The sequence below is a fragment of the Phocoena sinus genome, chromosome 5 (assembly GCF_008692025.1).
Source record: "Phocoena sinus isolate mPhoSin1 chromosome 5, mPhoSin1.pri, whole genome shotgun sequence".
Lineage (NCBI taxonomy): Eukaryota > Metazoa > Chordata > Mammalia > Artiodactyla > Phocoenidae > Phocoena > Phocoena sinus.
The window spans coordinates 5,159,042-5,181,883 of NC_045767.1; the positions used below are offsets into that span (position 1 = coordinate 5,159,042).

Below are 22,842 nucleotides of genomic sequence, written 5' to 3' on the forward strand. Positions count from 1 at the left end.
TACATATGTTCCCATATCCCCTCCCTCTTGCTTCTCCCTCCCACCCTCCCTATCCCACCCCTCTAGGTGGTCGCAAATCACAGAGCTGATCTCCCTGTGCTATGTGGCTGCTTCCCACTAGCTATCTATTTTACATTTGGTAGTGTATATATGTCCATGCCACTCTCTCACTTCGTCCCAGCTTACCCTTCCCCCTCCCCGTGTCTTCAAGTCCATTCTCTACATCTGCATCTTTATTCCTGTCCTGCCCCTAGGTTCTTCAGAACCATTTTTTTTTTAGATTCCATATATTTGTGTTAGCATATGGTATTTGTTTTTCTCTTTCTGAGTTACTTCACTCTGTATGACAGACTCTAGGTCCATCCACCTCACTACAAATAACTCAATTTCTTTTTTTTTATGGCTGAGTAATATTCCATTGTATACATGTGCCACATCTTCTTTATCCATTCATCTGTTGCTGGACACTTAGGTTGCTTCCACATCCTGGCTATTGTAAATAGAGCTGCAGTGAACATTGTGGTACATGACTCTTTTTGAATTATGGTTTTCTCAGGGTATAAGCCCGGTAGTGGGATTGCTGGGTCGTATGGTAGTTCTATTTTTATTTTTTTAAGGAACCTCCATACTGTTCTCCATAGTGGCTGTATCAATTTACATTCCCACCAACAGTGTATGAGGGTTCCCTTTTCTCCACACCCTCTCCAGCATTTATCGTTTGTAGATTTTTTGATGATGGCCATTCTTACTGGTGTGAGGTGATACCTCATTGTAGTTTTGATTTGCGTTTCTCTAATGATTCCACATAAGCTTTTTATTAAAGGAACTCAATGGTAAATTATTTTTTAGAGTTTTTTTCTAATTAACATATTTTGTAAAACTGGATTTTCACAGTACAGCTTTCGTGAAAGCGGAAAGCAACTGTAAGACACTTTGTTAGATGTCACTTGAACTCGGCTTAGGGATGTGGAAAGTCCCTAGCTGTAGATACCAGAGAGATCAGGTTTGAATCTTGGATCCACCATTTGCAGACTCTGTGACTGGATAAATCACTTCACTCCTGAGTCTTCAGTTGATTCATGGGCAGAAATGGAGATAATGATTCTTCTCACTCTGGGTTGTTGCGATGTAAAGCCTCTGACACACGATAGAGGCTCAACGGATGTTATTTCATCCTTCTCTTTCTCCATTGGTGCATGAGCACACCTATTTAGGCTGAACTGAAAGCATCATCTTCGTTTATCAGAGAAATTTGCCAGTGATGGTGCAGAAACCATTTCTTCCTCACACTAATTTTCAGTGCTTTCCTTGGATTTTGGTGATTTATCCTCAAGTCTGAAATCACATGTGTTAATTTTCTTTTTTTTAAAAAAATCATTTATTTATTTACTTTTGGCTGCATTGGGTCTTCGTTGCTGAGTGCGGGTTTTCTCTAGTTGCAGCGAGCGGGGGCTACTCTTCTTCGTTGCGGTGTGCAGGCTTCTCATAGCGGTGTCTTCTCTTGTTGTGGAGCACGGGCTCTAGGCTTGTAGGCTTCAGTAGTTGCAGCACAGGGGCTCAGTAGTTGTGGCTCGCGGGCTCTAGAGCTCAGGCTCAGTAGTTGTGGTGCACGGGCTTATTTGGTCTGTGGCATGTGGGATCTTCCCGGACCAGGGCTTGAACCCGTGTCCCCTCCATTGGCAGGCGGATTCTTAACCACTGCACAACCAGGGATGTCCCTGTGTTAATTTTCTGACTCTGGCCCTTGCAGTGGCCTCAGGGATTTCCCCTCCTGGGGCCCTGCTCCCCTCTCAGTACTTAGGAGTGACATCACATTGGACTCATCACAGTTATCAACATGTCAACCTGTTGTGTGGATTCTGGGTTTCTTCTAAGTGCCCCAATTCCACAATTTATACTGAGTCAGTTCCTTCATATTTGGGAAGAAGCTTCAGGTAACCAACAGATTTACTAGAAGCTGGCAAATAGTAGGAAAAAACCTTTTCCAAAGTTTACGTGTTTACTGTATTTATTTTCTATAGACCACATAAGAATGCCATAATTCTAAGGCATTGGAGTCCACCACCTCTAAGCAACTCCAACAATGGTGGACATTGTAATAAAACACAGGAAACTGGCCCAGATATTATAAAACAAAAAGGTATTTGTCATTTTGACACTCTTTGAAGGTGGGTCGGATGCTGCTGCTTGGTCTCCTGTAGAGGAGACGTATCCATTTACTGTTAGGTTCCTGGACCATTTCCATGTATAAAGAAGGGATGCGTTGTGTGGAGACAGTTACTGATTTAAGATATTGAAGTTTTTGGACTTCCCTGGTGGCGCAGTAGTTAAGAATCTACCTGCCAATGCAGGGGACGCGGGTTCGAGCCCTGGTCCAGGAAGATCCCACATGCCACGGAGCAACTAAGCCCGTGCACCACAACTACTGAGCATGTGCTCTAGAGCCCGCGAGCCACAGCTACTGAGCCCACGTGCCACAGCTACTGAAGCCCACGTGCCTAGAGCCCGTGCTCTGCAACAAGAGAAGCCAGCACAAATGAGAAGCCCGCGCACCGCAACGAAGAGAAGCCTCCGCTCGCCGCAACTAGAGAAAGCCCAAGTGCAGCAATGAAGACACAACGCAGCCAAAAATCAATTAAAAAAAAAAAAGATATTGAAGTTTTTGTGTTTTAAAGTGTTCTTACTCTCTTGTGGGAAATCTAACGGAAGGCAGTGGGTTTCAGCATTTGCCACGTTAGTGGTGTTATCAGTTTTCCTAGGAACCACCTTGGCCTTTTTTTTTTTTTTTTTAATAAATTTATTTGGCTGCAGGCAAGCAGGGGGGCTACTCTTCTTTGCGGTGTGCAGCCTTCTCATTGCGGTGGCTTCTCTTGTTGTGGAGCACGGGCTCTAGGCACATGGGCTTCAGTAGTTGTGGCACGCAGGCTCAGTAGTTGTGGTGCACGGGCTTAGTTGCTCTGTGGCATGTGGAATCTTCCCGGACCAGGGCTCGAACCCGTGTCCCCTGCATCGGCAGGCGGATTCTTAACCACTGCGCCAGCAGGGAAGTCCCCACCTTGGCCTTTAGTGTTGGAGTTTTGGCTCTCCATGGGACATATCTGTATGCTAAACATCTGAGAATACTCTGTGTTTGTATTTTTTATCAGGGCAAACGAGAGCATAGTTATTTCATTTTGCTGCAGGAGCTGTAATGATCGAATAGGTGGATTCTCTGCTGAACTTGCTTCCATATTTTCTAGCATGATTTCTTCATTGGTCAGTAGAATGAGATTGCTATATTTGTCACTATCTGTGGAAAGGGCTGTGGAAGAGAACCAATTCCTCCTGCTCCAGTAATTCTCTAATATCGTTTTGTGACCAGTGCCTGATTTCTGTACTACTGTTCTCGAACTTGTATCCCTAAATTAGAATTGTCTTTCCAAAGAGTTACCTGGGAAGGCTCACCATTAACTCCAGTGATGCCACGAATGCTGATGTGTGATTGTGCGAACCGTTTCTGGACCTTCCCTTTGGAAACTGCCTTCAGAGGCAAAACCCTAGTCACAAAGAGAACAGTTTGCTCCTATCAGGGACTTTAAAATCTAAGAACAACAGGATTGATCTCTTTGAAAATCAACACTGAATGTGTAAGCTGTGATTTGTTTGCTAAAAACATCAGCCTCATTAGCTTATGGTCACAGCTGACAAGGATAGAAAAGAATATTTATAGGGACTTCCCTGGCAGTCCAGTGGTGAAGACTCTCTGCTTCCACTGCAGGGGGCACAGGTTCCATCCCTGGTCAGGGAACTAAGATCCCGCATGCCATGCAGCGCAGCCCCAAAATAAAATAAAACAGGCCTATTTGTTCTCTCATAGTAAAAAAGCAATATAAAGTTAAAAAAAAAAAGTTTTTTAAAAAATTATTTATAATAACATCTTAGCACAGCTACAGTCAACAGCTCATGCCAGAAATACAGAGTATCAGCTTTTCCTTGATCATCAACAGTGTGTCCTTTTCTGGTCATTATGTCATTCATTGGTACTTGTTTTGCTTCTTCCTTGATTTAAAAAAATTTTTTTTTCTGTTAAGTCTTTCTCCCATGAACCCTGAACTTGCAGTCTCACTTGTTTCGGGGAAGCTTTTATATCCCCGGTTCCAGGCATATTCTTTGATGGTTCAAAGCCCTCTGTTTGCTTTTCTCTTTTTCTAGCCAAGACCATCTTTACTTCGCACTCCTGAAGCCATACTTGCCCAGCCATGATTCTTCTATCAGGGGAAACTGCTCATCACTTTTGCCTTCCTGTGATATGCACTGGGTTTGTCCCCGTGCTCCTGCAGTTTTGTGTTTGAAATCTGAACTCATAGTAAGAAAGGACGTGTGTAACGGGGTTAAGATTGTCTAGTAGCCTTTTACATGTTATATTGGGGTGTGTGTGTGTGTGTGTATTCTCTTTTCTGGGTTCTTTTTACATATGTACTGCTGGTCAAGTTTCTACTGATTACGAAGGCTAAATAAAGCCTTCTTTTCAGAGGGAGATTATTTTGGTAAGGCAGGATTTAAGAGTTTGGTAGCATGCAGCATTTGCAAGAAGAAGGAAACTCAAAGTCCAGAAGACTGATAAGTGACCCAGTCAACCTGAGTCCCTGGGCACCGCACTTACCTCTTGCTTCAATAGTCTGCTTCAAAGCAATCTCAATCCTTCATCAAAGAGATTTCCAGAGCACTCCCAATGGGTTAACATAAATCTTACTGTTCTCACTTTTTTTTTTTTTCCCCTTCCAAGTTGCCTTTCAAAAAAAAAATCAGTCCTGTGTCTCCATTTCTTTAAATCTTTTATCCTCGGGCTGCTACCACTGGCTGTATGGATTACATATTAGCAGTTAAGAATATTCCACAAAGTCCTGGCTTGTTCTCACCCTGCAGTGCTTAAAGTCACCGCTGGCGATGAAAGGAATTTGAAAAGCACAGCCAGGCTATCCTGCCCCGCTCACCACAGACCTCTCTGCGGCTTATCGCGCTGAGGATGTTCTTTTGACCAGCCATCGATTGTGTTTGAAACTCACCCCTGATTCCTGAGATAGGAACCCCTTTGACAGAAGTTAACAATACAGCACATGCAGCATGGGCTAAGGAAAATATTTTTGACTTCGAGTTAAAGAAACGCTTTGTTCCAGCTCAGATATTTTTACACTTTCTTAGGGTCTCCCTTCTCTTGGGCAGCCTCCGTGGCCCCCTGCCAGCTAAGTCAAGTTCAAGCACCCACGGATGCTTCAGTGACTGCCATAACAGGAAAAAAGAGGCTCCTGGAGGGAGACTGACCGGAATAAAGAAGAACAGAGAAAGAGATGGAACGGAGAGAGGAGAGCATATCGAGTTGAAGGCAGGAGTGATTGGGAAAGGGCCAAGTCCTGAGGGAGCTGGAGGTATAGACAGAGCCCTCAGTGTCAAGGTCAGGGGCATCCAGAGAGAGGAAGAAATGCCGTGCGCCCAGATGTCTGTGTGCTTTACAATGCACAAGTATAAAGGAGCCATTCTGGGAAATGTTCTTGGCAGCTGGAGGTTTACATGTTACTCAGACCCCACCCTGTGTGATTCCTCTGTTGTTTTTCAAACCTAGGCTTTGCTTTAAAATATTTGAATTTTTATCCCTGCTTCAGGGTAACAGGGCAGATCACTCCTCTTTGCTGATGGGGGTTTAGCTCTGGGCCCTGGGGCTAATATTTAAACATCAAAGAAGCCAAAGGAGCCCTCACAGCAATCAGGCAGATTTCATTTTCACTTACTTCTAGCAGAAAGAGAAGAGGGGAGTCGTCTGCAAAATTATTGGGCCCAGGACCCCCATACCATTGAGCATTATTTTGAATGGACAGGACACTGATTGCTCAGTGCTGTGGGAAAGATGTTCATCAACTGAACAACGCCCAAAACAAGTACCACCTGCATCCCTGTGTTGAGGATTGAAGATTGGAAAGAAAATGTCACCCTTTCTTTTATCTCCAGCAGCACTTTGGAGGTACTTCCCTGGAGGGCTGATTTGTTCCTTCTTTCACTGGGTTGGAATAATTCCATTAAAAGTCTTTTGCTAACTCAAGTAAAACACTCTACCAAGTGAGTGGCATTTGGCAAACCTGTTCCCTTTTTTTTGATTATTCTGGTCTATTGATCTGTGTCTCTGGAGAAATTCTGGAAACTTCCAAGATGTCTTTTGGAGTTTAAACTATTATCTCCCTGGTGATAAACTTGAATCAGAGACTAATAAGATGAATTCCTTCCTTGCCTTGGTGATTGCAGTTCTCTCTTCACACCCATCAATTCTCCCGCTCTTAGAGAACTCAGAAACAAAGGAGTCTGTTTGTCACCAGTGGGTAACAAGGCAACAGAAAAATTCAGATGGGTCAGACAAAATTAAATGCCTTTGCAGGAAAAGTAAAAGGCACACAGTTGGTTGTAGGAAATTGGAAAGAAAGAATTTTACATGAAATGGTGGAAGGAGAAAACTCAGCTGTTAAAAACCACAGAATTATTGTTATCCTATGGTAAATGGTAGATTCCATGAGGTCTGGGTCCAGATAATCTGCCACTGGGAGCAAGGAAAAAAATAGAAGTGTCTTTCTTTGTATTTTACCTAGAAAACATCCTGATTGGCATTTGAATTCCTAGAGTACATGAGGAAAGAATGCAGTAAGCTTTTTCAGAGAGTCCACTTTCTTCTGGAGAGAAGATAGCAGAAAAATGAATGATGGGTTACTTCTAATTTATAATGATGGTTTCATCTCTCCCAGGTATTATTTTAGTTCTTGGATGATTGGTTCTCCCCACCTGAATCCTGATTGCTTTTTGAAGATGAGAAAGACCATAGAGGCCATACAGTCCATTTCTAGTCTTTTGCAACTTACACACTGCTTTTTTTTTTTTTTTTTTTGCGGTACGCGGGCCTCTCACTGTCGTGGCCTCTCCCGTTGCGGAGCACAGGCTCTGGACGCGCGGGCCCAGCAGCCATGGCTCACGGGCCCAGCCGCTCCGCGGCATGTGGGATCTTCCCGGACCGGGGCATGAACCCGTGTCCCCTGCATCGGCAGGCGGACTCTCGACCACTGCGCCACCAGGGAGGCCCTACACATTGCTTTTAATACTAGTCTAAAATTCTCTGGATAATGGAGATTCCAGTTTGTTTTAAATTTTTCCTTTACTCCATGGCTTGAATAACAAACACTCAGACAAAACTGATTAGTTCCTATCGCTTTTTAAGTTGTTGTTTGTGTTGAAACCCAGACTTCAGCTAAGTTATTTTGATCATAACTAGAGGCTAACTTTATTGGAATAAACCACACAGCCAACATGAGAAGTACTGCCAAAGTGTATGTGTCTTACATAACGAGAAACATGGTGCGTAACAAGAAACATATAATATGTTTCATAATATCGAAGTGAATTATCTCTTTGTGCTTGCTCTCAGATTTGGCACTGTTTTGTTTTTTAACTTAGGCTGTAGTTTTAGGTATTCTGGAGCTCTGACCACTTTCATTCATACTTATATAAAAATTGGAACGCTCCCCAAAAGAAATGATAATGTCTGTGCTACTGTTTTTAGAAAGACAATTTGATCTTTATTAAAAAGAGCAAGGATAAGACCCATGTATTAATCAGCCCCATTGCCTTTGTTCCAAATTTAAGATTATTGTCTTCCTCTTTGCTTCAGCATCTTCTTTGACCCAAGCTGCTCTCTCTCTCTCTCTCTCTCTCTTTTTTAATTTATTTATTTTTGGCCGTGTTGGGTCTTAGTTGCTGCGCGCAGCCTTTCTCTAGTGTCGGTGAGCGGGGGCTACTCTTCCTTGTGGTGTGCGGGCTTCTCATTGTGGTGGCTTCTCTCGTTGTGGAGCACGGGCTCTAGGCACACGGGCTTCAGTAGTTGCGGCACGTGGGCTCAGTAGTTGTGGCTCACAGGCTCTAGAGCGCAGGCTCAGTAGTTGTGGTGCACGGGCTTACTTTCTCCGCGGCATGTGGGATCTTCCCGGCCCAGGGATCAAACCCGTGTCCCCTGCCTTGGCAGGCGGATTCTCAACCACTGCGCCACCGGGGAAGACCCCATGCTGCTCTCTTTTAGACAGGGAAGATAAGGACAAAGGGCAGGATCTATGAGGGCAGGATATAGGGCAAGATACATGTGTTCTTTGGGGGCAGGAACCATATCTTCTTCAGCGTTTATTCCACCCTCAGACTGCCTCTCTCTGCCAAACACTTAGAGCCTAGCTTGACAATCATTTGATTTTGTTGATGAGATAAATGAGTAGGAAGATGGGGTTTGTGGCCAAGTCTAGACCAAGAGTTCCCAAAGTGTGGTTCTGGGTAACATTAGTCTAGATATATCCCATACAAATATTCTAAGAAAAAAATAGATTGAGATTATATTTTCTTTAGGGGAGTCAAATTGTACATTAGTATATTAAAGAGTCTGAAAAAAATCCAATAGGAAAGAAATCTGTCGTAAAGCAATAAACCCAGGGTTTCTCCAATCTATTTGACCATGAATCTTTTTTTCCCCTCTTTTAAAAACCTTCTTTCTTAATGTCCCACAGAACCATTGCTCTGATGAACACCCTAGATGAAGATGGATTAAATTAAGATGGAAAAATCTTGCCTTCTTCGTGCATTAAATTTAAGATGTATTTACTGAATATATAACCATGTCTTTAGGTATCACAAGAAGTCCCATAATAAGAAAAAGGAGACCATGAAGTAGGTAAAAGCCTTCATTTCCCATCAGGTCAGAAAACAAACAAAAAACAGTTGAAACAAGAATCTCGATGAAATATTGCTTAGGGAGGGACCAGGTACCACTTAAAGATATCTTAAAGATTGTATATGTCTATTATAGGAAGCCATGGTAGGCCTGCCTAAAATATTTGGTATTGCCGAGTCACAGCCTTAATATAATCATACAGAGAGAAACTGTGTACTTTCCTGGAATGAATAACAATTTAGCCTGGGCAAGCAATAGAGATTGACGATTTTATGTATCTTTGATTTTTTTATGTTTTTCTAGAGTACGAGCAGAGTGAAAAAAAAAATCAGGCCCTCTCAAGGTTTCTTCTTATGTTTGAAAGGCTTGTGAGGAGATTTACCACGAAGAGGCCAGCATACATTTTCCTGGTCCAGCTTTGTCTCGACTTGCTCTGTTCTGAGTAGCATTAGAGCTCTTGTTTGAGACAAATGGGCTCCATCATTTCTTCACCACTCAGACATGCAGCAGGAAGATGGCACTGACGTGAGCGAGGCTTCGACATGGCAGTCACCGTCCCTTTATTTCTGCTCTCCCTTCTTTTTGGGGAATGAATCGGGGTGTCGTTAGCTGCCTGCCTCGTGTTCATCACTGTCAGAGCTGGCAGGGTAACAGATAACAGCAGAGATTCAAGACCACCCAGGGGATGAAGCCTGACAGGACCTCATCTATCACTCCCATTTTAGGGGGTCTCTGTGGTAGAGCTAGCATCAAAGCTGTAATCGAAGCTCACCAGGTCTTCAGGGGCCGGGCAGGATTGCTCCGCCAAAAAAGCAACTTGAGCTGTCAAATCTGCTTTGTAAATGAAGTGCTTTTCTAGAGACAGTGTGTTTATAATTGTCATCCTGTATGTAGTCCCTCAACATCCAAGAGCTTCTCTCCATGTGCTCCCTCTTGTTATTTTCAGACAAATGAAACTTACACCATGGGGAGGAAAGGTGTGCCAGAAGATGGATGTCTTTGACCTTGGGCATACCTAAGCATACTCTGTTTCTGAGGTTTCTTTCATCTCCTCCAGCAGCTCAATTATTAAGGCTGGGTAGAAATGGCCTGACTAGGGGGCTACCTCTTCTCTTGTCCTTTTCCCTGTGTGAGTCTATCCTCATGGCTACTTCCTTCCTTCCTTCCTTCCATCCATCCATCCATGTCAGCGACCTCCAGATTTCCATGAACAGCTAGCTCAGTTCTCCAGTCTCCAGTCCAGAACAGTATGTCCAAATCTCTACTTGCACGTTCCACAGGCACCTCAAATGCATCATGTCCCAGACAGGATATATCATCTCTACTCCAAACCTGCTTCCATCTGCATTTTCAATCTCAAGAAATGCATCACCTTCTAGCAAGAAAAGGAGGAGAAGCATCCTAGATCTCTTGTTCAGCTTTACCCTCCTCCAAAATCCAGTTAAAATTAATTCTGTTGGAACCAACTCCTAAGCATCTTCAGAGTCGTCCCATCGTCTCCATCTCCTTGTTTCACCTGGACTTTTCAATAGGCTTCTTAACGTTCTTCCTGCCCGTCTCCCTCCACACCACAGAGAGCTTCCCAACATACAGAGCTGATCATGTCAGTTTCCTACTCAATAATGCCTCCCCAGTGCCTATGAGATGAGCTCCACCCCTTCCAGTGACATTCCAGGCTCTTCATAATTAGACTCTTGTCTATCTGACCACTTTCGTCTCCTGGACTCTGCCTTGAGCTTGTGATCTAGAAATGCTGAATTAGCCACACGTCTTAGAAGATGCCAGTTACTTTAATGTCTCTGTACCTTTTCACATGCTGCTTTCTCTTCCAGGAAGGTCCTCCCAATACATGCCCGCTCAGCAAATACTATTCATTTTTAAGTCTCAGTACAGGGAATTTGTCATCTGTGAAAACTTCTCTAACGCCTTCCCACTCACTGTTATGATTTTTCATGCCTGCCTTTCCACTGTAAAACAAGTATCATTTACCGAGTGCCTCGGCTTCTCAGGCACTATATTACTTTCTTTACATATTTGTATTTAATTCTCGAGTCTGTCTATAAGGTAGATGCTATTTGACCAATTATACACATGATAAAATTGAGGCTCAGACTAATGAAATAGTTTCCCCCGATTCATAGACCTAGTAGATGGTGGATACGAGCTTTAACTCCAAGTTTATGTGACTTTGAGATGCCGCTCTTTCCATTGTTTTAAACTGGATCTGTTCGTGTCTTGAGAATAAGCACCATATGTTTCCATTTTTATTTTCCTAGTGCCGAGCACAGTGTTTGGTACAGACTAGACACTCAAAATTTACTGAACGAATAAAACTCATAAAGGATTCCATATATTTGTACTCCCAAGGTACCTTATACACATTATCTCTGTTTTTCAACCCTGTGATAAGCAAAGATATTACCAGTTTTACAGTTGTGGAAACTAAAACTTGAGCAGTTAAATGACTTGACTAAGGTCATATAGGGGGCAGAAGCTGTGTTTCCTCATTCCATAGCCCACGTTCTTCTCAACACGTTCAAGCACTGATGGATTATGTCTGTTCACGTTGGTCAGGCATGGCATGAGAAGTTCTTCAAGCCTTCACTATTTCTGCTTGATTTCCTAGAAAGCCTCACACTTAATCACTGAAGATTTTTCAGGAAAAGCAAGTTATGCTGTATTCCTCGTTGAATGCCAGACTTCCATGCCGGCTGCCAATGAATGAATTCTCTGATGACCGTGAAAGAATCAACATCAAGGAAGGGATAGAGGGAGATGAAGAGCATACGGTTCAAGTCCAAATTCATTACCGTTACCGTGCCCTTCGTGCCATTCTGTGGTTTCACTGTGTTCTTTCCATGGAGCTTTTTCTAACACAACTCGGCAACTTCCGTCCCCTTCTCTCTAGTGAGCCTGGCCTCTCAAATCCCCTCTTGTGCATCCCGCCTGTCGTCCCAGCTCTCTGATTTTACTTACACCCTCTGCGCTGCCTGAAGTGCCCTTCTCTGCTGCTGTACACAGCTGAACCCGTACATCTCCCAAGGACAAGTTCCAGTTCCATCTCCTCTATGAATAATTTCCCATAGCTCCATCCTGCCCGCCCCGACCAAGCATAATATTGTCTGTACCTTATATTTTAGTCTTGGTTACATAATTTGTTTGCATTGCTCTATTCTATCTGGCATCCTGTAATTACTTCAGCATCCAAGTTTTATTCCCAGGAATATTGCAAACTCCTTGACAGGAGGGACTGTGCTATATATTTCTCTTATATTTCACACAGCGCAGAGCACAATTCTAGACAGGCCCTCAATAAATATTTATTGAATTAAATTGGCTATGGCACAGACTACATTTAAACCTGTACAGAGTTCCTTTTCATAAATTATAGGGGCCTAGACAAGAGGATCACTGGAGGGAACCACTGAAAATATTCAGTCTGGGCAAGGACACACGAGAATGCGGGGCTGCGATGCAGGTTCCTGGACGGAGAGTAGTAGGTAAACTGGGATTTGGAGCCAAGGGTGGGAAGAGGAAGACTCTGTAGAGTAGAGGAAGGGGAGTAGTAGCTGCGGTGAGAGCAGTGAAGGGAGCTCCGAAACAAGAGAGAGGCCTCCTTAGCAAAGAGGCTGCCGAGAACTCCTGTTTTTAGAAGTTATTAACAAGTTAAATAATTTGACAATGTGTTCTTAGGTAGTCAGGAGATTTGCTAACCAAATATCTTTAACACTGCTCTCCATAATTTCTGCACAGGTGGAATGAAGAGTTTTCAGAGTTTTATTCACTAAAAACACCTCTATTTCTTTCTAGTACTCCTGTCTCTCAATTCTCCCTCTCCCTCCCCACATCCAAGCCCCGAGAAACACACACTCACACACATACAATTGGATAGAATATCCAATTGAAAGAGAGGGTATTTGGGGTGATAATATTCTCTCTTAAGTGACTAGATTCTTGAAGGATTTCGTGATTTTCTTTTCTGTTTTTGTTTACTTCTATCTCGGATTTACATGTTTGCGGCTATGGAGGAAGCTCATGTGTGGAACTTGACTTATTACAGATAATATTGACCCTAAAATTACTGTTCAAACACAAAACGACATATCAAACCATTCACAACATTGATGTTTCCTGGGAATCTTTCAATATAATTTTTTAAAAATATGCCAGGTTTTTTTCTCTTGGCCTCATTTCTGTACTTGGAGCTTATGGTTTATTGCCAGGAACACTTTCCTGAACAGTTCTGAGAAGGTAGAAAACGAATATGCCATCAACACAGATTGGGATTAAATGGCAACTCAGGGGACTATTTTGTTAGTTTCCTTGCTTTCCGGTAGGAGAGAAATTATAAAACATTTCCATTCACTTTTGATTGCAATTGAAATCCTTAAATATCTCCAGGGAAACACGTGCCACCAGCCCACTAGGAAACAGTTTCTGATGCCCCATAAATACTATCAAATATCAAGAAATTGTTCTCCAGGAGGAAATGTTTTTCCACCTCTGTCTCTCTTTCCTCCCCCTTCTTTTCCTTGGTCTTGGTGCGTTATTGTGAAGCGATGATTTGTTTCCATTTGAAAGCTTTCTGTTTCTGCTGAGGAGAGAGTTTTATGGGATATCACAGATATTGCTAGCTGGCCGGCTCATCTCAGAGCCACACCTTCATCTCCCAGTTGAGTGTGACCACATGACAAGGTTCTGGCCAGTGAGAGTAAACAGAGGATGCTGTTTACAGACTCCCAGAGCCATAAGGTAATAAACTGGTGTTATTCAAGCCACTAAAGTTTGTGATACTTTGTTACAGCAGTGCAGCCACAGAGCAAAACAGTGTAGAGGTTTCTCAAAAAACTAAAAATAGAACTACTGTATGACCCAGCAATTCCACTCCTGGATATAGATCCAAAAAAAACAAAAACACTAATTTGAAAAGATACACGCACCCCAATGTTCACAGCAGCATTATTTGCAATTGCCAAGATATGGAAGCAACCTAAGTGTCCATTAACAGATGAACGGATAAAGAAGACATGGCATACACACACACACACACACACTCACACACACACACACACAATGGAATACTCCTCAGCCATAAAAAGAATGACATTTTACCATTTGCAGCAACATGGATGAACTTGGAGGGCATTATGCTAGGTGAAACAAGTCAGACAGAGAAAGACAAATACTGTATGATATCACTCATATGTCAAGCCTAAAAAATACAACAAATCAGTGAGTATACCAAAAAAGGAGACTCACAGACACAGAGAACAAGCTAGTGCTAACCAGTGAGGGGCAGGGGGCAGGGGAAACATAGAGGTGGGAGAGTGGGAGCTACAAACTACTGGTGTAAGATAGGTTCAGAGATAATACTGTACAGCACAGGGAATCTAGCCAATATTTTGCATTAACTGTAAATGGAGTGTAACCTTTAAAAATTGCATTAAAAAGAAATATGGAGGAAAAACAAATAAAAACTGCAAAAACAAAAATTGTTACACCAGTAATAGGAAACAAATACACTAGGTTTGCCTGTTTCCCTACCCCATCTCTTTATTCCGAATAACTCCCCACCATCTCCCTCTTCTCCCCACTCCACCTTGTGCTATGAGGCCTGTTAGTCTGGTAAATCCATTGGAAGTTTAGACAATAGAATAGAATTAGGCACTTCCTTAAATTCCCGTTCCTTTGTGTGACTCCTCTCAGGAGCTCAGTAACGGCAGCCACTTTCACACGTGAAGATGGCACTACTGAGCCCCTGTGGTCACAGCCCTCCTCACTTTGAACTCGTGTTACTGTAGCAACCTTCTCTGTGTTCTCCATACTATGTTTTATCTCTCTAACTGGATAAAACTGACCTTTCTCATACGCCACGTTTATCATGGAAGTCTCTGATCAAGAACCTACACTGGCTCTCTTTTTCCCTAATAAACTGAGACAGTCTTCTTTTTAGCTTTCAAAATCTGATCTTACTCTGGACTTCTAACCTGAGCTTGAACTTTCTGTTTGATTGGGTTACTCTCTTCCTATCTGCCACATCCCAAACCATAGCAAACCCTTGCCTAGCTTGGAATTATCTTCCCTTGGTTTTTTTCTTTTCTTTTAAAGTCCCCTCCCTCCCTCCTTCTTTCCTTTCTTTCCACTGACACTCTGTACATTCTTGAAAGTTTCACTTCAGTTACCAAACATCCTGACTCTTCTAATTACTGTTGACTTTCTGTTACCTGATTGTTGAACTGTACTTGGTACCACCCATGTGGTTTTATTTGTGAGTTAAAGCTTATATTCCTGTAGTTCCTTTTGCCTGTGATTCAGGACAGAGCACATGATAATAATGCACATGGATTCATACTTAATTGATCCCATTCTCTCTTGCCTCCTGGACTCCTCCCTCGTTACTGTGTAACCAATGCCAAAGATTCTCCATAGCGCTAACTGTGGACTGGGAGAGTGCGTTCAGAGGCTGTTAGTGGGACCAGATCTGAAACCTGCTGCAGTCAGGATTGTGTTCTATCCCCCTGAGCAAACTGTTTGTGGAAATGCTTGGCAAATACTGGTTACTTGATCGACTGAACAGACATTTTAGAACACGCTCATAGTCTTGTTCATCACATTTACCTTTCAGTATGTAAGCATCACCATCACCACCACCATCACCATCATCATCACCACCACCACCACCATCACCACCACCATCATCGTCACCATCACCACCACCATCACCACCACCATCAGCATCACCTTCATCATCATCACCATCACCATCACCATCACCATCACCACCACCATCATCACCACCATCATCACCATCACCATCACCACCACCATCATCACCACCATCATCACCATCACCATCACCATCACTGTCACCATCACCATCACCACCACCATCACCACCACCACCATCACCATCACCACCACCATCACCACCACCATCCCTGTCACCATCACCATCACCATCACCATCACCACCACCATCAGCATCAGCATCACCTTCATCATCATCACCATCACCACCACCACCATCATCATCACCACCACCATCATCATCACCATCACCATCACCATCACCACCACCATCACCATCACCACCATCATCACCATCACCACCACCACCACCACCATCACCATCACCATCACCACCATCATCACCATCACCACCACCATCACCACCACCATCATCACCACCATCGTCACCATCACCATCATCATCACCATCACCATCACTGTCATCATCACCATCACCACCATCATCACCTTCATCATCATCACCATCATCATCATCATCATCTAAAGCTTCCAGTATTTTCTTGAAAATGTAACCCAGGTATCAGAAACTTCTACCTTACTGGGGGTCATCTGTCCTTGATATTTAAATAAAATTTGGTTTATGTCTCCATTCCAGTGGGATACTCAATGTTTCTTCCATGATCTTTAGGCTTCCAGGGAAGTGACATTTTTCATAATCACTTCTGGCTGTGAGTTCCTACTTTGGTTCCAGATTCGATTTCCAGTCTGCATTCTGCCCTCTTGGATGTTGTTTCTTTTCCTGTCTGATATTAGCCTGCTGCATATTGCCCTTATCCAACGTCTTTTCTCTTCAAAGTCCCACCAACTTAAGCTGCTGAGTATTGCAGATTTTATGAAGATTTAGGGGTTGATGGTGGTTGACCTGGAGGGTTAGAGGGTCTGTGCTCATTGATTCTATTAAAAGCATATTAGACATTCCTGTTCTACCCTTTAGATAGACCTGCCTTAAAAATTACTGATCATCTCTTCTGCCATGACAGGGGAGCCCCTCTCCGCTTTAATTCCTCCTCTCTCCTTGTAGATTTTGATTCCTATCCATTTCTGGGGAAAACCATTTAGATATTCCTTTGTCCTGCCTCAGAAGATTCAAGCCAAGCCTTGTGGGCTTCAATTTTATAATCAAACATGTCTATGTAGGTGTGTTCCTAAACAAAGATGGTTTTCTCCTGGAGAAAATTTCTGCTAGTACTGCACTAATTTTTTTTTCTCTTGTACTATTAATGGAAAATGTAAATCAGAATTAATTGTGAAAATCATAAAATGTTACCATTCCATATCTTTGGGTATTTAGATTGTGGGTGATCATTACTTTCTTTTTTTCAACGTTTTTGTAATGAATATGTATTTATTCACAACTAGAAAAACGTGAACAAACTAATCCAAAACGAATACAAATCAAAGAAAAAATATTAAAACTGATGAATACATAGGTACATATTATTTATATTTTGAAATATTTATGAGTCCTTTCGTTTTAGAATCAAAACTTCTAAAAGAGGATAATTTTTAAGCACATTCTTTCTAAGGAGTTAATGCACTGTGGGTCTCCGATAAACGTGAAATGATGTCTACTTGATTCACTCCCTCAGCTGACATACTGACACTGCTTCAAGACATTAAACCATTTTATGAGGAAGCTTGATGGGTACAAGTTATTGCCCCATTATCGGTGTAAGACACAGAATAAAATACCCTTCAGTTGGGCCAATGGGAATAAGGCCCGTAAAGCAAGAATAACTTTGAAGAGAAGGAACTAAAGTGATCAAAATGGACACCAAAAATTTTGAAGGGACACAAATATTAGAGAAAAATACGATGAGACAGAGCAAGATAATGACTGAAACATGGGCCTTTTGGGCCAAAATTTTTTTCTGTTTTGTCCCTGCTGCTATCACTTTGTTAAATCAACAATTCAGTCTGGGCCAGATGCTCTAGTGATTAAGCTTTAAATAAGGATATTGAAATAATCGAGACAAATGATGGAGTCATCCATTATCATAATATATTTTCATAACGCCAAACAATCCCGCATTTAATCAAGAGACTGGCAGGACGAAGTTGATAATTTGCAGTTGTAATGTAATGAAAATGTTATAATTCATGGACGAGACACCCAGACTACATCATGTATTAGGAGTTTAACTTGACTTAGAACTCTTTCTGGAATTTAAACCGTCAAACCCGACCATATGCGTTGACTTTTATAGTGATTTAAAGAGTTGTTTGATGAAAATAGATGTTGACAAAGTTACAAAATTTTCTTTTTTCTTTCTTTCTTTTTTTTTTTTTTAAAGATTGCTGTTCTCTCTTTGGATACTAGAGCTGGGTGTTTCGCAATAATCCAAGAGTTTCTCTTTCCCCGTAATCCATGGATAGGATCTTGGCCTTGGCCTGGGATGGATTGTGGTCATTTTGCATGCTTGATCTTGGTGGATGGGTCAAGGCAAAAAGAGCCTCACAGAACATAGTGATTAACCTCTGGTGGTGGCAGCAAGATAATAGTGTAAGTTTGGAAATAAGGGACCCAAAGCCCTGATATCCCAAGTATCACCTGATTCCCCAGGGAAGTGCCTCATCTTCTGGATGTGGTTTGGCTCCAGCTTGGTGCTGCTGTTGTAGCTATTCAGAGCGCTGGTCACGATGCTGGACCTGAAGGGTGAGTGATTATCTTGTAAGGACAAGCTCAATCCCTGTGGAATCTCACAGGAGGATCTCAGCTACTGCACGATGCTGTTGATACTGAAAAAATGAAATAATGCCGAATTGTCGTTGTAGCGTAGTAAAGTGTCTTCTCAAATGAGCTGTAATTTGAGCAGGCAAGCGTTATCCACTCATAGAGAAAAGTAAGGAATTACTAACCGGCTTATGACGTACTCTTTAATTGGTTCCGCTAACTTTTAGTTACGGCATAAGGGAATAAACAGGGAATCCTGTTTTGGGCTTTGGCTAGGCCAGAGAGACATCATGAAATTTCCCTACATGATAAAAATGATTAGATGTACCACCATTTAGCAAACATAATAAGGCAATAACCCATAATCTATTAAGAGCTGCATAACCGTCCTGACTGCATGGTCAATGAACCAGTATGAACGTAAAACTCCCCGGGAATAAAGTGATCTGATGTGTGGGAGGGAATGACCTCCTTTAGGGCACCGAGTACCCTGAAGAGTGATTTACTCTCTTGTCCTACAAAAAGCCATTTGCCTCACAGGGGTGACATTTTTCTTACCCGTGAGTTTCAACGCAACTGCTTATGTAAAGGGAAATGAACATTTGAGGCAACTACCTAAATCCTATGGACCAGTAAAATGCTTTTTCTTCAGTTGCCTTGATATTTCAGTCAAATGTTTTTTGGCCTCAGTGCTGATTGCCTTAATTTTGCGTTTCGCTTTGGATGCGGAGACTAGACTGTGTCATAGGAGGGAAAACTAGTAAAAGTTTTCCAGAGTGTTTGAGATAACCCATAATGCTATGTTAAAAGAAAATTTGCTTGTGATACGCAGCCCAATGATGATGGATGCATTTTTATCTTTTAATATTTACTGTTTAAGCCAAGGTTTTAATATTTAGATCAGTAAACATGGCTTATTATCCAAAGGCTAAAAAAATGGAGTTTGATGTTTTTAGCATCACAACCTGGCCACTTCTCACCACCTCCTCTGCCGACACCTTGTCTGAGGTACCATCACGTCACACCTGGATGGTTGTAAAAGTCTCAAAACTGGTCGCTCGCTTCCGTCCTAATGCCGTGCTCCACTTGTCACACAGCAGCCAGAGTTTTCCTACAAGATGCAAGTCAATCTTTGCCATTTCCCCACTAGAAGCTCTCCATGGCTTCTCATTTTCACTCAGAGCAAAGGCCATGGTCCTCACCATGGCCAAAGGCTCTGCAAGATTGGTCCCCAGCCACCTCTCTGCCCACTTCTTGAGTCCTTGCCACTGTTCCAACCACACTGTCTTCCCGGTCATTCTCTGACTACTGGAAGAACTGTCTGCCCTTGTGATCTTTGCACTTGCCATTTCTTCCACCTGGAATGCATGGCTCAATCGTTCAGTTTCTCCAGGATCTCTGCTTAAATGGCCCCTTATCAGAGAAGCCTTTTGTGACCCCTCTCCATAAAGGAGATGCTACTCTCAATACCCCTTTCTTTCCCTTATTCTTCTTCATAGAATTATCATCATCTGATATTTCCTGGATTTATCTCTGGATTTGTTTATTGCCAGGCTCCTCCCATCCCTAAGCGTATGTACGAGGGCAGAGACTTTATATTTTTGTTTACTTTGCATGGCAGATTGAATTTTCCAAGACGGCCACAAGATCTCCTGTCTTCTTAGAATGTGATATGGACACTCCTCCAGCAAGAGATGTCGGGGGGCAGGGGAGGATGGGCGATGCTCTTCCACTTGAATCTTGGCAGGCCTGTGGCTACTGGCAGAAGCGATGCTATGTGATTTCCAAGGCTAACTCATAAAAGTGATGCAGCTTCCTCCTGGTCCCCTAGGGATTCTCAGTCTTGGAACACAACCACCATGCTGTGGGGAAACCCTGGCTCCAAGAATAGGCTGTGTTTTATTGATGCAGTGACATTAATCGATGAGGTCCGGGATCGACTACCAGACATGTGACTAAGGAAGCTTTTGTGATGACTCCAGGCCGCAGTCACCACCTGACTGCAGCTATATCAGTGACCCCAAGAGACAACTGACTTATCAACCTCCAGAAGAATGTGGCATAATAATAAAATGATTGTCATTTATTTAGATGTTGGGATCTCTCAGTTAGCAGCAATAGACAACCAGAACACTGTGTCCCCCAGAGCCTGAAACAGTGCCTGAAACATACTTCCTCAATATTTTCTGATTAGACAAATGGGGAAGAACTCTAGAGGTGAAAAGTATCCTGGTTTCTGGTTAGAATCTTCCTTTAGCCTTCTCTATTCTAATGGCAACTTCTGATTAGTTAATTTACATGTTGTGCATCCCCTTGTATATTTAGACATTTCAAGCTAGCAATTCTGTTTGAATTTTTGAGAATAGATAGCTCACAAGATCTGAATAAAGGAAGGTTAAGCTTAAGAGGCTTAAACATATGGTCTTTTTTTTTTTTTTTAGCGTTTTCTTTTTTTGAGTATTTAGTTACATGTACCTATCTTCGACAGAGAGAATGTTAGTAAGTCTAGAAAAAGGCATTCATGAGGAAGAGGCTAAGGTCTTGGTATTATCTGTTGATTGCCTTTATCTTTGCTGTACAGGTATTCCCCACTTTTTGAAAGTTCACTGTACACCACTTTGCTTTTATGAAAGACTTACATTGATACCTATTTTCACTAACCTAGATAAATCTGAAAAGGATTTTCATGTTTCTGAAAAGAAGTAAGAAGCAAAGATAGCGTTCAGTGTTTGTTTCTCAGGGGCTGTTGTAGAAGCAGTGGAAACCCTGAGTGGCAAGAGTGGCGCCACCAAGCCCTTTCCCCGGGAATCTCAATTTATTTTGTGCATCGTTAGCAAGATGTGTCCTAAGGTACTTGCTTCTTTGCCTTACGCCTTTTTGGCTTACAAGAAAGGTTTTGTAGGAACAGCTTTACTTTCAGATAGCAGGGGGAACCTGTACTTCTTCCCAGTTGTAAATACTCACATAGGGAATAGAAAAGCTTTAGCCCAGTTTACATTTTATACTATTACTATAGTAGAATTTCAGACAAGAGCAAGAAAGCAGGGCTTCCCTGGTGGCTCAGTGGTTGAGAGTCCGCCTGCCGATGCAGGGGACACGGGTTCGTGCCCCGGTCCGGGAAGATGCCACATGTCACGGAGCGGCTGCACCCGTGGGCCATGGCTGCTGAGCCTGCGCGTCCGGAGCCTGTGCTCCGCAACGGGAGAGGCCACAACAGTGAGAGGCCCGCGTACCACACACACACAAAAAAAAAAGCAAGAAAGCAAAGCTAAGCCAAAAAAAAAAAAAAAAAGAAACCATTTTCAAAGTCACCATAACTCACATGGAGTAAAATTGTTTTAAAATGGGCTCTTTTCTTACTAAGAAAGACCTATTACACCTGAGCTGTATTGTTTTCCTGTTCACTACCCAGTGTCAAAGCAATGGGGTGTTCTCAGACTCAACCCTTAAAAATGTCACCTGTGCTCAAGCGTAAAAGTCGCCCAGCTAGATTCAGTCACTTTCGATACGAAGGAGTCAAGCTTCTATCTTGGGGCATTTCAAAGAGGTCCCGGAACGCCATTTCTTTCTTCATTCTTTGACTGACACTCGCTCTTGGTAGGCCTTTGCATCACGACCCACAGCTTTTCCATCGCCCATCTGGCTGTTGAAGCATGAAACGGGGGTCTTGCAGAGATGTGAGGTAGGAGGCCAGGGTTGGCTGTGGGTTTTTTTCTCCGAAAACACGCAGGAGCAGCGTAGGAAAGGGGCCGCCTCATTTGCAGTATCATCCCGTTATGTGTACATCGCCCATCTCTGTGGCTCAGAGAGGAAACCTGAACAATGAAGGGTACCTCAGGGTAGGGGAACCGCCTCATAACTAATGCTTTCAACTCTCCCACCACTTTCTAGACCTCACCTCTGGGGAGAGCAGAGCCCTTCAGGCAGAGATCCTCATGTGTCCCGTGGCCCTTCATCTCTCTATAATCTCGGTGATTTTCTCTCGTATTCCTGGGGGCTGACAGCAAGTTTGCAAAACAGCGCGAACGAGGAAAGTCACGTTAGAAATTTAGTGTGGGTTAAGGCAGGGCACAAGGCGTCGGGATTTAAGACCAGGCATTCAGAGACTGTGTAGCTATGGCACAAGATTTGCGATGCGTATTGTTTATGCCCCAGTTGAGCTACCCCAGCTGCCTTTGCATGGAGCAGAGACAAATCTTTCCTACCAAGTGCCAACTAAAGAATGTCGTTTGTCACCCGGCTCTACATGGATTAGCCATTAGCCACTGCAGTCGCTGACCTCCAACACATCCTGAAAGGAATTCAGGGTGGACATCGGAAATGAGGCAGCCTGTGCTCTGGGATAAACTGGCAGAACAGGCCTTCGGATCGTTAGATATTTTGGAAGGCTCAGGGTCTCTTATAACCTAATCTCAGAAGTGACCGATTGTTACTTCTACCATCTTCTTTTTTTTTTTTTGCGGTACACGGGCCTCTCACTGTTGTGGCCTCTCCCGTTGCGGAGCACAGGCTCCGGACGCTCAGGCTCAGCGGCCATGGCACACGGGACCAGCCGCTCCGCAGCACGTGGGATCTTCCCGGACCGGGGCACGAACCCGTGTCCCCTGCATCGGCAGGCGGACTCCCAACCACTGCG

General features: G+C 43.1%; 1 protein-coding gene across 1 annotated transcript in view; it reads left to right on the top strand.

Moving 5' to 3' along the window:
• LOC116754535 (60S ribosomal protein L32-like) overlaps positions 1–22,842 on the top strand; it is a 69,099-nt gene that overhangs the window by 34,658 nt on the left and 11,599 nt on the right. Inside the window, exon 2 of the mRNA XM_032633248.1 lies at positions 5,182–5,405. Within this exon, the coding sequence (XP_032489139.1) occupies positions 5,182–5,405 (224 nt within the window). The remainder of the gene's footprint in view (positions 1–5,181; positions 5,406–22,842) is intronic.